This window comes from Clarias gariepinus, chromosome 4 (genome assembly GCF_024256425.1).
Source record: "Clarias gariepinus isolate MV-2021 ecotype Netherlands chromosome 4, CGAR_prim_01v2, whole genome shotgun sequence".
Taxonomy (NCBI): domain Eukaryota; kingdom Metazoa; phylum Chordata; class Actinopteri; order Siluriformes; family Clariidae; genus Clarias; species Clarias gariepinus.
In genome coordinates, this window is record NC_071103.1 from 41,892,501 (window position 1) to 41,907,775 (window position 15,275).

At 43.9% G+C, this 15,275-nt stretch overlaps 1 protein-coding gene across 5 annotated transcripts in view; it reads right to left on the reverse strand.

Annotated features, from left to right (window-relative positions):
• The window catches only part of si:ch73-103b11.2 (protein outspread), a 74,918-nt gene that overhangs the window by 876 nt on the left and 58,767 nt on the right, over nt 1-15,275 (reverse strand). For 4 of the 5 annotated variants that reach the window (XM_053493827.1, XM_053493824.1, XM_053493823.1 and 1 more), the window contains 7 exons: nt 15,017-15,122; nt 14,717-14,876; nt 12,888-12,995; nt 12,719-12,805; nt 3,750-3,909; nt 2,142-2,227; nt 1-53 (listed from right to left, as the gene is read on the reverse strand). The exon at nt 1-53 is cut by the window's left edge and continues 876 nt beyond it. In XM_053493827.1, the coding sequence (XP_053349802.1) occupies nt 1-53; nt 2,142-2,227; nt 3,750-3,909; nt 12,719-12,805; nt 12,888-12,995; nt 14,717-14,876; nt 15,017-15,122 (760 nt within the window). Of the gene's footprint in view, nt 54-1,938; nt 1,991-2,141; nt 2,228-3,749; nt 3,910-12,718; nt 12,806-12,887; nt 12,996-14,716; nt 14,877-15,016; nt 15,123-15,275 lie in introns of all 5 variants that reach the window. The other variant, XM_053493825.1, reaches the window with a different exon arrangement.

The following is a 15,275-nucleotide window of genomic DNA, read 5'->3' on the forward strand; positions in this document are numbered from 1 at the left end:
TTTGCTTCAAACAGTTTCATCCGTTCCTGCACTGTTAATCCCTCCTTCAGACTCTGTAAAGAAGAGTAAGAAGTAAGAAAATTACAAACCTGTCAATCATTATCAATAAGCCCCTCCCACAAGAGGCCTCGCATCATCAAAAAGTTCAAGACATGAAGCTGCTGGAGCAGATCATTATTAATGATCACTGCCATGTTGATTGTTTACTATGCAGCTTCACCAAGCGTTTATGTGACCTGCCATCACTCTCATTTACGATCCGCCACGCCCACTTCGATCAAAGGATGCAGGCTGTTTATCAGTACCGCGTATTATTATAACTACAGCTGGGGGCGGAGCTTTTTCTTACAAAGTCTTCCAATTAATGTTCGGGACTCAGACACAGTCTCAGTGTTTAAGTCCAGACTAAAAACCTATTTATTTAATCAAGCATTTTTATAAATAGATTAGCCTTAGGTAAAGGAGCAGATCTGGGGGACTCATGGACGTAGAGTATTATGGTGAACTGGTATGTTTGGATGGCATTAAATAATAAAGGAAAAAATGTATGTGTCAAACGTGCAAAGAATGAATGATGCACAGCATACGGGTCATAATCCTACAAGTCAGGTTAAAATAACCGCAGACCTGATAAAGTAAACACACAAACACACAACACAAGAATAAATACCACACTGGAATGATTTGTGCAAACAAACACAAACAGTAACAAGTTAACACACAACAAAGCTCAGGCAGTGCTGTTACTGGTGGTTTTGATTAAAACGATTTTGTTCTAAAAAATGTTAGAGATTATTAACAAAATATTTGAAGGTATCAGTCTTTCATTAGTTTGAATTATATTTGAATACCCCATGGCAGTACGATTTATTGATATTAAACCCAAAAGGAATCAGTGACATGCTCTGAACTCCATCACTACACTGAGGTGAAACTGAACGTCAGATCAGTAAATCACTACAGCAGCGCTAAAGATAGTGAGCTAATGATTCGACTGGATGAACCAGATCACTTTACTGGCCTAAACTTCATCTTCTCACTGACTAAAAGAGACATACTGTACATGTCAGATTATGGACCATGTCAGACTCCTGTTCATAATGCTCTTTTTTTATCCCTTCATGTTTTTTTGGATAATCCCAGTTTGCTAGACTGGGTTCAGTTACCTAAATTAAATCACTTTAATGATGTAAACTGCATCCATAGTCACCTAAACAGGATCACTACCATCACCTGTACTGGATCATTGCAGTGATTTACACTAACTCATATCAAGCCCTAAACTAGATAGTCTAAATTAAACATTAAATTAAACCTGCACTCACCTGAACTGGATCTCTGTACGTGACGTCATAATAAATCTTTACACACACACACACACACGGTCACAGTGCTATAATAAACAGTATACAGGCCCACAGATGTGGTCACAGTGTTATAGTAAACAGTACACGTGTGCACGTATGTTGACTTTACGAGTGACACACAACACTCACACTAAGAGTGCACTAAGACTGAGCAGGGGAGACGAATTCCGCAGTGCGAGAGAGAAGAACCATTGCCTCAGTTCTGATCACGTGATGCTCGGCGTCAAAACAAGAAGCGCGTGCGTGCTACATGATACGCGATGATATTTGGTACTTATCATATTAAGACTCATTCGATTATCAAGTCAAAATTTATAAAAAACTTTTCCTTGTCTTGCGGTAAGCTCGCGAACCAAGTTACTCACAATCCGAGGTTCCACTGTACAAACCTAAACTGGATCACTTCAGATGCTGGTTATATAAAAGAAAACTAAAAAAAACAAAATCTGGTAAAAACACTAATTGTGATAAAAACTTATTTGAAAAATCGAGGCGAGGGGGAGCGGGGCATGCTGAGTCACGGAAAGGACATGCAAATTTGTGGCTTATTCCAGAAGCATACTATACCTACATCACTGAAGGGGGCGGGGTTAGCTATCCCAAGGCACCTCCACACTAACAGACTGACAGGGCAATATACAGGAAAGGTAAACTTTAAGATATGTACAATAAGCACACACACTTTTACTTACTGCACACACACACACAAACACACACACAAATGTGAAAAAATGTTACGTAGAAAAAAACACAGTAAAGACTGCAGTCTCTCACCTTTGACCTCACACCACGGACCTGCCTGGACACAGCTGGGCGTTCTTTCTTTAGGAAGTCAGGGTTACTTTTTGACTTCATGATATCTGTAAATGAACACACACACACAAACACATTAAATACAATTAATTCTGGTAATTTTGGGACATTTTTTACATTTAAATAAATAAAAAAAATAACTAAAACACTTTTAAATCACTCACTCTCAGTCACTCACTCATCTTCCATACCGCTTTATCCAGTATTCAGGGTCACAAGGACCTGAAGCCTTTCCCAGGAGGCTAAGGGCACAAAGCAGCATACAACCTACAACCTGGACGGGTGCCAATCCGTCGCAGGGATCACACATACACTCACTCACACCTCTCACACTATGGGCAATTTGGGAACGCCAATCAACCTAACCTACATGTCTTTGGACTGTGGGAGGAAACCGGAGTACATGGAGGAAACCAACCAAGCACAGGGAGAACATGCAAACTTTATGCACACGGAGACGGAAATTGAGTCTGGCCAAGAATCGAACCCGGACCCTGGAGGTGCAAGGCGACAGTGCTAAGTGCTAGGACAGGGACTTAAATGTTTTAGCTGAAAAAAAAGTTATTACTTTTATCCACTAAATTAGCTCATTTCAAATTCCTGCTACAGGTCTCAAAAAAGTTCGAACAGGGGCAACACAGTTTAAAAAGATTCAGCTGGGAGAACATCTAGCATCAGGTATGTCACATGATTAGCTTTGGAAGGGATGTCTTAGAGAGTCTCTCAGAGGTAAATATGGGCAGAGGCTCTCCAACCTGTGAAAGAGTCCGTAAAAAGATTATGAAACACTTTAAAAACAACGTTCCTCACCGTCAGAGGCTTTGCGAATCTCATCATCTACAGTGCATCATCAAAAGATTCAGAGAAACTGGAGAAATCTGTGTGTAAGGAACTAGAGCTTTTTTTGATGCCTATGGTCTTTAGTCCCTCAGGCGTCACTGCATCACTCGTCAGCATGACTGTGTCAATGACATTGTCATGTGCCGTGTCCTCTGGAGTAAAGAGGAGGGAGATCTTCCAGTGTTCAGTTCATAAGGCAACATCTCTGATGGTATAGAGGGCGTAAGTGCATACGGTACGAGTAACTTGCATGTTTTGGAAGGCACTATGAATGCTAAAAGGTATATAAAGGTTGAATTGCTGCATTGAACCGCAGTCAAGATCTTTCACCTACAGAGAACGTTGGGTGCAACATTAAATAAAAAAAACATCAAAGACAACCACAAATTCTTCAGCAGCTGGAAACCTGAAAACCTATTTCAGTCTAGAATGGGACCAAATTCCAACACCAGAAACTCTCAACCTCAATGCTCAGATGTCTTCAAACTGTTTTGAAAAGAAGAGGAGATGCCTTACCATGGTAAACACGCCCCGCACTTTTTTGAGACTGTTTTTTGAGATTGTGATCGAAATATTGGCTCACGTGATCTTGCAGAATTCACATAAATTATTTTACTTCTCATTTTATTCAAATTGAAAAAACGTCCCAACATTTCCGGAACTTGGGTTGTATCATACCCATGCACGCATCAGTGTGTTGGTGTGTGGGACACTAAGGAGATCCTGTACCATATCCTGGTGTGTGTGTGGCTGTGTCTTTTTCTCCGAGAGCTTCTGTCGCAGCCAGTAGTTTTTCTCTCAGTTTGCTGATGTCACAGTCGGCTTTAGCTCTCACGATGCTCAGCTCTGTGTAGATATCCTTGTACTTATCAGAAGCATACTTCTTATCCTGCACACACGCACACACACACACACACAGTTAAAATCAAAACTTTTCCAAGAATTTATCCAAATGAATTTAAACTTTTTACACTTCCTGACATTTAATCAAACTAAACATTTCCTGTCTTGTTCATTTAGAATCACTATTTTATTTTAAGAATGTGAAACATAATAATAAATTTTAACTGTACAGTATGCGTGTGTAATAATAGAGAGAAATATTCCTTCAGCTTTTATTCGTTTCACCCCATTCCCAGTGGCTCAGAAGTTTATGGACACTGAGTTAATACTGGTAATATTGCCTTTAAACTTGTCTTCCACAAGCTTCTCTCACAACCTTGGCTGGAGGTTTAAACCATTAACTTACACAAAACAAAAATATAAACGCAACACCTTTGTTTTTGCTCTGATTTTTCATGAGATGGACTTAAAGATCTAAAATTCATTCCAGATCCACAATATTACCATTTCTCTCAAACATTGTTCACAAATCAGTCTAAATGTGTGATAGTGAGCACTTCAGCTTTGCTGAGATAATCCATCCCACCTCACAGGTGTGCCACATCAAGATGCTGATCTGACATCATGAGGAGTGCACAGGTGTACCTTTTACTGCCCACAATAAAAGGCCACCCTGGAATGTGCAGTTTTTTGCTTTATTGGGGGTCTGGGGACCCCCCTCCCCATTTGCCTCATGCAGTGCAACACATCTTCTTTGATTGTCAATTGTGGCCTGTGGAATGTTGGTCCACTCCTCTTCAATGGCTGTGCGAAGTTGTTGGATATAAGTGGGAACTGGTACACGCTGTCGTATACGCCGGTCAAGCACATCCCAAACATGCTCAACGGGTGACATGTCCGGTGAGTATGCTGGCCATGCAATAACTGGGACATTTTCAGCTTCCAAGAACTGTGTACAGATCCTTGCAACATGGGGCCGTGCATTATTTTGCTGAAACATGAGGTGATGTTCATGGAGTATGGCACAACAATGGGCCTCAGGATCTTATCACGGTATCTCTGTGCATTCAAAATGCCATCAATAAAATGTACCTGTGTTCTTCGTCCATAACAGATGCCTGCCCGTACCATAACCCCACCACCACCATGGGCCACTCGATCCACAACATTGACATCAGCAAAGCGCTCACCCACACGACGCCACACACGCTGTCTGCCATCTGCCCTGAACAATGTAAACCGAGATTCACCCGTGAAGAGAACACCTCTCCAACGTGCCAGACGCCATTGAATGTGAGCATTTGCCCACTCAAGTCTGTTACGGCGACGAGCTGGAGTCAGGTCGAGACCCCGATGAGGACGACGAGCATGCAGTTGAGTTTCCCTGAGACAATTTGTGCAGAAATTGTTTGGTTATGCAAACCAATTGTTTCAGCAGCTGTCTGAGTGGCTGGTCTCAGACGATCTTGGAGGTGAACCTGCTGGATGTGGAGGTCCTGGGCTGGTGTGGTTACACGTGGTCTGCGGTTGTGAGGCCGGTTGGATGTACTGCCATATTCTCTGAAACGCCTTTAAAGACGGCTTATGGTGGAGAAATGAACATTCAATGCACGAGCAACAAATCTGGTTGACATTCCTGCTGTCAGCATGCCAATTGCACGCTCCCTCAATGCTTGCGGCATCTGTGGCATTTCGCTGTGAGACAAAACTGCACATTCCAGGGTGGCCTTCTATTGTGGGCAGTATAAGGTACACCTGTGCACTACTCATGTCAGATCAGCATCTTGATGTGGCACACCTGTGAGGTGGGATGGATTATCTCAGCAAAGGAGAAGTGCTCACTATCACACATTTAGACTGATTTGTGAACAATGTTTGAGAGAAATGGTAATATTGTGGATCTGGAATGAATTTAAGATCTTTAAGTCCATCTCATGAAAAATCGGAGCAGAAACAAAGGTGTTGCGTTTATATTTTTGTTGAGTGTAGAAAGCCTTGTAATTCCTCGACTTTACGGTACTTAAACCATTTTGCCACTACTTTGGAAGTATGCTTGGGGTTGTTGTCCATGTGGAAAAAATGTCAATTTTGAAGTCAGTGGTCCGAGCACAACATAATGATCTTTGTATGATAAAATGACTCGTGGCATGAATCTACAAGAGGCGCTTCAGTTTCAAATAAAACTGTTTGAACCCAAACAGCAAAAGAACATGATAATAACAATTTAAAGAATAACATTTATCTTGATTTTACCTGATTATGTCCAGCATTGAATAATTATTTAGTTATTAATAATTAAAGCTGCTCACATCGCGCGCTTTCACTTAAAAAATGCAGTGTTTAATCAGCAAGTATATGTCGCCTCTCTTTATGAGATGAATAATCTGATTTTTCGAAGCTGTTTGTGTCAGCTCATATTGGGAGCATTTTGATCAAAGTGGAGATGAAAAGTGAAAGTGTGTAACAACAACACAGCACAATGCATGTGTGTATAAGCCTTTTAGTGAAATATAACAAACACACATTTATACGTGTTAAAAAAACACTGTCTTTGTGGCGCTGTGCGAAACACACGCGGATGTGATCCGCTTTATTTCAGATGGTTGTGTATCGAGCGATTAAAAACAATACAAGGCGTGTTATAATAAGGAAACTTTCTATCTCTTCCATTTCAGTGATTAAAAAACTGTAAAAATGTCAATTTTGGAATCCACAGACGCTTAGTGGTCCGAGCACAACGTAATAATCTTTGTATGATAAGATGACTTGTGGCATAAATTTACACGGAGCATTTTGATCAAGGAGGCTGTAATCTTCTTCCCATAAAAGAGCTTCGCGCGCGCCTCGCGTTCTTTAGAAAGCCACGAGCCGCGCTGCATTCCTGGGGATCACAAGCCGATCTGGCCAAGGCGCGCGAGACAAAGTCTCCCCTCCTTTCTCCTGCCCTCTCTTCCGATCGCAAAATCTCTCCTTCCACTTTACAAACGCACTCTGGTGCTTCTCGTGAGTGTGTAGAAGAGGTTTACTTTCCTCCTTCTGTGAAAATAGAAGTAGCTACCTCAGAACGCTCCTCTAAGGAGTTCAGAGTATGAGGAGCTGCATGAAGTCATAACGCGTGCAGTCAAGCAGCTGCACATTGATTGGCCACAGGAGCAAGCCTTCCCCAAACGCTCAAAATTAGATGACAGATTTCTGTCGGGTGGCCAGGAGATGGAGCCACAACGTCGCTCTCTCCCCTTTTTTTGACGACCTTCACAACGAATTAACTCATTCATGGAGCAAGCTTTATTCATCCCGTACTTTTGTACTATCGACTTCGTTTTATGCGAATATCGTTGATGCAAAAGCACATGGTTACATGGTGATGCCTCAGATAGAAGAGACGCTCGCGGGCTCTCTCTCTCCTGTGACATCATCCTCACTGAAGAAGCCAACACTTCCCTCCAAGCCGTGTAGAATTTCTTCTACCCTGGTAGGGAAGGCGTTTCAAACAGCAGGTCAAGCCGGCGCTTCTTTGCACACCATGGCGGTCTTGCAGGCATATCAGGCCGACTTGCTAAGAGATTTGAGCACGAGCAGCACTGTGAATGAGTTAGCTTTTACAGAATTACGCTGGGCAACTGACTTGTCCCTCCGTGCGACCAAGCAGACGGACCATGCTATCGGCCGTTCCATGGCCTCCCTGGTGTCCGCAGAAAGGCACCTGTGGTTAATTTGACAGGCATCAAGGATAAGGATCAAACATTCCTCCTTGATGCCACTGTCTCACTGTCCGGCCTGTTCAGCGACACTGTAAATTCCGTTTTTGTTTAGCCACCAGGTTTCGGGAGGCTAGGCTTTATGAACAGGCTTTTGGGAAAATTTCTCCTATGCCGTGCTCAAGAGTCGAGACTGTTTGCCACCCAGTCTTGATCAGATCTGATTCTCGCCAGACGGAAGGCGCAGAAAGAAAGCGTCAGCAGCCGGGCACCCCCTCGTAAAGACTGGGGTACGGCTCTCTGCCCCTCACAAGCCGTCAGATCGCCGCACTTTTCAAAGAAGTCGTCTTGAAGCTTATGCGCCTAGTGGTTACTGTTGACTCTCAAACTGCAGGCATTGCTGGAAAAAGGGGCCATAGAACAGGTTCCCCCTCCAGACACAGAGTCAGGCTACTATAGTCGTTATTTCTTGATTCCCCAAAAAAACGGGGGGATGCGTCCAATCCTAGATCTTCGCGGGCTGAACCGCTATCTCAAAAAGTACAGATTTAAGATGTTGACTGTCAAAATCATTGTTTCACAAATCCAACCAAGGGATTGGTTAGTGACAATAGATCTAAAGGATGCATATTTTCACATAGAAATTTTGCCACAACACAGGAAGTTCCTGAGAATTGCTTTCGGGGGAAAAGCTTACCAATATCGGGTCCTTCCATTTGGTCTAGCTCGATCACCTCGCACATAAACAAAGTGCATGGATGCAGTCCTGGCTCCCTTGCGACTCCAGGGCATCCGTATTTTAAATTACATAGACAACTGGCTAGTGGAGTTTGGCGTTCCGCAGGGTTCAGTTTTAGGTCCACTGCTTTTTTCCCTTTACATGCTTCCTCTGGGCAACATAATCCGTAAGCATGGTATTAGTTTTCATTGTTATGCTGACGATACACAGTTATATGTCTCAGCAAAACCTGATGAGAAAAAACAGCTTACTAAAATTGACCAATGTGTGCAGGACATAAGAAATTGGATGCTAATTAACTTCCTTCTGCTAAATCCGGATAAGACAGAAGTTCTAGTCATAGGACCGCATACAGCTAGAAGTAAAATTTTAGATCACACCGTAACTTTAGATGGCCTTTTCTGTTCCATCAAATGCAACAGTAAAAGACCTTGGTGTGATTATTGACTCCAGCCTTTCATTTGAAGCACATGTAGATAATATTACCAGGATAGCATTCTTTCACCTCAGAAATATTGCCAGGATAAGAAATTTATTGTCGCTAAATGATGCAGAAAAACTAGTACATGCTTTTATCACCTCTAGGTTGGACTATTGTAATGCCTTACTGTCTGGTTGTTCAGCTAGATGCATAAATAAGCTTCAGCTAGTCCAGAATGCAGCAGCGAGAGTCCTCACTAGAACCAGAAGATATGAGCACATCACTCCTATCTTATCTTCACTCCATTGGCTCCCTGTGAAATTTCGCATTGATTTTAAAATACTACTCTTGACATATAAAGCATTAAATGGTCTCGCGCCGCAGTACCTGAGCGAACTGCTAGTGTCTTACGATCCGCCACGCCTACTTCGATCAAAGGATGCAGGCTGCTTGTCAGTACCGCGTATTATGAAAAATACAGCTGGGGGCAGAGCTTTTTCTTACAAAGCCCCAAAATTATGGAATAGTCTTCCAAATAGTGTTCGGGACTCAGACACAGTCTCAGTGTTTAAGTCCAGGCTAAAAACCTATTTATTTAGCCAAGCATTTTTATAAATAGATTTGCCATAGGTAAAGGAGCAGATCTGGGGGACTCATGGACGTAGAGTATTATGGTGAACTGGTATGTTTGGATGCTGTCTTCCTCACTCTCATTGATCACTCAGGTTTGCTGACGGTGAGGTGATTGTTTGCTTTACATGTCAGGAAGCCCTCATGTTTGTGTTTCCTTCTGGCTCTCCCTTTTAGTTATGCTGTCATAGTTAGTCCTGCCGGAGTCTCTGCTTGCACTCTACAGTTAATATACATTCACATTATACATTGTGTGACTGTGACCATACCTAACTGCCATCTCTCCTCTTCTTCTCTTTCTCCCCCTCTTTCTCTTTCCTCTCTCCTCCTGTCTCCCCCTTTCACTCTTTCTCTCTCTCTCTCTGTCGAGCTACACATGTCGTTCCTGAGCTGCCAGTGATCCAGACTCCCTCTGCCTTCCGGACCTGTCTGACCCATCCTGGTGCCCCGCTTCTGGCTGAAGATCTCGTCACATGGATGCCCCGTGTGTCTCTCTGGAATGCATCTGGCGTCTGGGAATGATTCTCCCTACCTAGAAAATGGTTCTGGCCTTGACTGGTGTTGGCAACTGTTTCTCTGGGGACTTGACAGTTCGATAGTTCATGACTGGAACTTCTTACAAGTCTACCTGGGTCTTCTATAACTACCTGGACTCCATATTAACATCAGTTAACATCAGCTATTATAGCTGAACTGCCTCCCACCCTTAACACTGTATAAATGCAGATCATTTACTGCTTTCTGTTTCACCCAAATGAGGATGGGTTCCCTGTTGAGTCTGGTTCCTCTCAAAGTTTCTTCCTATTACCATCTCAGGGAGTTTTTCCTTGCCACTGTCGCCCTCGGCTTGCTCACCAGGGACAAACTGACCATTTTGATTCATACAAATTCACATTTCATACAAACTTAATAATTCTTTTGACTGTGTAAAGCTGCTTTGCGGCAATGAAAATTGCTAAAAGCGCTATACAAATAAAATTGAATTGAATTGAACTGGCTCATTCTGGCCCAGTTTTAGGAGCTAGCGCTTCAACATCGGGATTTCGTCCTAGCTCATCTCCATTCATTAGGATTGAGACTCAATGCTGCGAGCAGCATTCTCTTACCGGCTCAGAGGACAACATACTTGGGTGTCATTTGGGATTCGATCATTATGCGGGCACAGATGTCTCCTGCTCGTATCGAATCCATTCTCAACGCCCTGAAATAAAGTAGGCTAGACCAGAGAGTGACTGTACATCACTTTCAAAAATGTTTAGGCCTCATGGCAGATGCATCCACGGTGACACCTTTGGGCCTTCTGCACATGAGAGCTTTTCAGTTGTGGCTAAGAGCCAGGGGACTTGATGCAAGGGCCAATCCCCGAAGGCAAATAAGGGTTACGCGCAAAGGGCTTCGCACCCTTTCTATGTGGTTCAGACCATGGTTCCTAAATTTGGGTCCCACTCTAGGTCAGTCTTGTCGTCGTAAGATGCTAACGACAGACGCTCCCCTTACCGGCTGGGGTGCTGTCTTGGATGGTCGTCCAGCCCAAGGGAGCTGAAGAGGCCATCTTCTCGCATGGCACATCAATTGCCTCGAAATGATGGCTCTATTCTTGGCCCTACAGCATTTCCTCCAGCAGTTAAGAGGCTACCATGTTCTAGTGCGGGTGGACAACACATCGGTAGTCTCCTACATAAATCGCCAGGGTGGACTGCGCTCGCAAATTCCTGTCCCTCAGGGTGATTTACATTCCAGGGCACATGAATGTGGAAGCAGACTTATTGTCCAGACAAGCTGTAACACACGGGGAATGGAGGCTCCATCCCAAAGTAGTCAATCAGATCTGGGAAAAATTCTTTACAACAGAGGTGGACCACTTTGCCTCCCAAAAGACAGCACAATGTCCCCTCTAATACTCTTTGACTCGTCCAGCTCCCCTGGACTGGTCTGGATGCCACGGCCCATACGTGGCCCAAATTAAGCCTTTATGCATTTCCCCTGATAGCTCTGCTCCCAGGAGTCCTGGCGAGGGTCCGTCAACAGCGTTTCCGCCTCTTATTGATGTGATACCAGGAGGGATCTTCTGTCTCAGGCCCAAGGAACAATATTTTATTCCCGGCCCGAGCTTTGGAACCTTCACGTTTGGCCCCTGAACGGGCCCCTTTCAGCCAGCGTTATTGACACTATTTTAAATGCTAGGGCTCCGTCCACTAGGAAAGCCTACGACCTCAAATGGAATGTATTTGAAAGTTGATGCAAGACGAAGCAGGTAGACCCAGTTCACTGCCAAATTGTTTCAGTGCTGGAGTTCCTGCAGGAAAGGTTTTCCCTGGGCTTGTTCCCTAGTACTCTCAGGACGTATGTTGCCGCTATTTCAGCCTGACACGTTCCGACTGATGGGGTAACGATGGGAAAGCACCCTTTAGTTGCCCGTTTCATTCGTGGAGCTAAACGGTTGAGGCCACCCACTAGAGCCACTGTCCCGTCATGGGATTTATCTATCGTGCTCGAAGGTCTAATAGACACCCCTTTCGAACCACTAGAGTCAGCGTCTGTCAGGTTTATGACTCTTAAGATGGTTTTTCTGATGGCCATTACCTCTCTGAAGAAAGTTGGAGATCTGCATGCCTTGTCTCCCCATTCTGCCTAGACTTTGCCCCTGGGCTAGTCAGGGCCATTCTGGTGGCCCCTGCAGCAAGTGTGCGATGCGGCAGGTTGGTCCTCTCCGCACACATTTGTTAGATTTTATAGCCTGGATGTTCCTGCTACTCCGGGCTCACGGGTTCTCGAGTTAGCTTCCCAGAGATAGTTCTGAGACCTCCTTGGTCTTTGTGCGCACACGCTACACAACCTGGGGGTCCAGACACTTGCAGTGCAGCGGCGTTGATATTCTCTTTCCCATAGCGTTTTCACGCAGCATTGAGTGTAGCCTTTGAAAGGGAACATCTTGGGATATTTTGCTGTAACCCTGTTCCCTGAAAAAGCGGGAACGAGATGGTGCGCTCCAATGCCACACTGCCAACGTGACCGGACGTCCCTTAAGACAAAATCAATCTGAGGAATGTTTCCGGTTTACTCCTATTTATAACCTACAGGTGCATCTCATCAGATGACGTCACCTGACCTAGGTTATATAAGCCAAAATTTGGCGTGTTTGATACACACATGCTTCACAAAAGGCAAGACGAAAAGATGTTCCCTTGGCGTTTTCATGCAGCATCTCATTCCTGCCTTTTCAGGGAACAGGGTTACAGCAAAGTAACTCAAGACGTTTTTTGGAATTGGGGTTGTAAGATCTTTGCTTTGTGTGTGTGTGTGTGTGTGTGTGAGAGAGAGAGAGAGAGAGAGAGAGAGAGAGAGAGAGAGAGAGAGAGAGCGTTACCCTCAGTGCAGACTGAAGCTCATCCTTTAGTGAGTTGATCTCCTGTTTCAGATACTGAATTTCGGAGTCCTTTATACGAAGCAGGACCTAAAACACAGTACATACTGAGTGTGTGTGTGTGTCTGCAAATCTGTGGGTTTTTTAATAATGTGTGTGTTTGTTTGTTCACCTCTAGTTCGTATAGGTCTTTGCCCTGTGTAAGGGGTGATGGTGTTTTCTCTCCACTGTAACAGGAACGCATGCGAGAAATCTCAACTGACAGACGGTTATTCAGCTCCTAACAGACACACAGTCACACAAAATAATCATTTTTAGATCCATTATGTGACTTTGATGTGTGTGTGTGTGTGTGTGTGTGTGTGTGTGTGTGTGTGTGAGATCCGGCCAGCTCGGATCCGGAGATGATACGGCCAGATCGAGTTAAAAACGTTGAATTGTGGGTCCATTGTAAACACATAGAATAGGAGTACCTCTATCATAATTATTTACTCAATGCTGATGAATTAAATCAAATTCAAATTCAAATTTTATTTCTCACATACACAATCATACAGAGTACAATATGCAGTGAAATGATTTTGTGCGACCACAGAGTCGCGACGGCAGCCGCCTAACAGCGCCATCATAGAAGATAAGAAATAGATACGGTTTAAATTAGCCAGTTTAAAGTTACTGAAAGTTAACTTAAAAGACGAAAACAAAGTAAAATAGGTCAGAGCAGTCGTGACGGCAGCCGACCTCACCGGTCTTGAAACATTGCATAGAAGCAAGCTTTTTGATCACACTGATTTTAAATAGCCCTGTGTTCCATTAAGTGCAACAGTACAAGACCTCTGTGTGATTATAGATTCCAGTCTTTAGTTTGAAGCTCATGTAGATAATATTACCAGGATAGCATTTTTTCACCGCAGAAATATTGGAATATATTGTCACTAAACGATGCAGAAAAAATAGTTTATGCTTTTATCACCTCTCGGTTGGACTATTGTAATGCCTCACTGTTTGGTCGTTCAGCTAGATGCATAAACAAGCTTTAGCTAGTCCAGAATGCAGCAGCGAGAGTCCTCACTAAAACCAGAAGATATGATCACATCACCCCTATCTTATCTTCACTTCATTGGCTCCCTGTAAAATTTCACATCCATTGTAAAATACTATTGACATATAAAGCATTAAATGGTCTCGCGCTGTGGTAAAGTGCTCGCCCTATCATCTGGGGATCGTTGGTTCGTTTTCTGGGTGATACTGTAACCTCTCGCAGCTGGAGGTCTAGAGAGCTGATTGGCCGAGCTCTCTCAGAGGGGAGGGATGGGAGGAACTTCGTGCTCCCACATTAATCACAACTCTATAGCCGCCTGTAAGCTCGCACACGCGGATGAAGCGAATAGCGCTGTCCTCCGAGTGTGTTACGCCACCCCCAACAGTGCGTGAGCGGCAGTTCGAAAAAGATGCCATTGGCTGGCGTCACGTGGTTCGGAGGAAACACATGATAGTCTTCGGCCCTCCCGGCGGCAGTAGCGTGGTGGTAGTAGCCTTAATGTGGGAGCCCCCTAGTGACAGGAAGGACTTGGACGCGACTAAATTAGGGAGAAAATTGAGAAAAAATAAATATATATAATATATAAAAACAAAAAAATAATTAAATGGTCTCGCGCCGCAGTGAACTGTTCCACCATGCCTACTACGATCAAAGGATGCAGGCTGCTTGTCACTACCACGTATTATGAAAACTACAGGGCAGAGCAAAGCCCCAAAGTTATGGACTAGTCTTCCAATTAATATTCGGGACTCAGACACAGTCTCAGTGTTTAAGTCTAAGCTAAAACCTATTTATTTAGCCAAGCATTTTGTAAATAGATTAGCCTTAGGTAAAGGAGCAGATCTGGGGGACTCATGGACGTAGAGTATTACAGTAAACTGTTATGCTTAGATGCTGTCTTCCCCATGTGCCAGTTGCCAACATTCGCATTTCACAGTTGACAACATTCGTGTGTATACCTGGTTGTGTGTGTGTAGTTGTTGGTTCTCCCTCTGACACTGCTGCAGTGCCTGTCTCTCGGCCTCCAGTGCCTGAGCGAGGTGTGTGTTCTCCAAACATTTCTGAGAGTACTGCTCTGATAACACCTCCAGCTCACGATGGATGGATTGCAGCTCCTCTCTACACACACACACACAGACACACACAGACACACACAGAAACACACAGAAACACACTCTTGCATGAGCTTTATGGTTAAATAAATTGGAGATAGAGATCTGGATGTGTGTGTGTGTGTGTGTGTGTGTGTGTGTACTTACTCGTACTGCATGCGTAGTTGTTCAATGTCTGTACTGACTCCACTCAGCTGTGCTCGCTGTGTTTTCTCCAGTTCCTCACGGTGAGCGTTTTTCATTGCCTCAATCGCTACACACACACACACACACCACATAATAGGACTTATTAAATCCTTATTAATTTACGGCTATGCTAATACACACCAGTTAATAAATGCCTTATGGTGTCATCTATACACTATAAACCGATTGTGTGTGTGTGTGTGTGTGTGTGTGTGTGTGT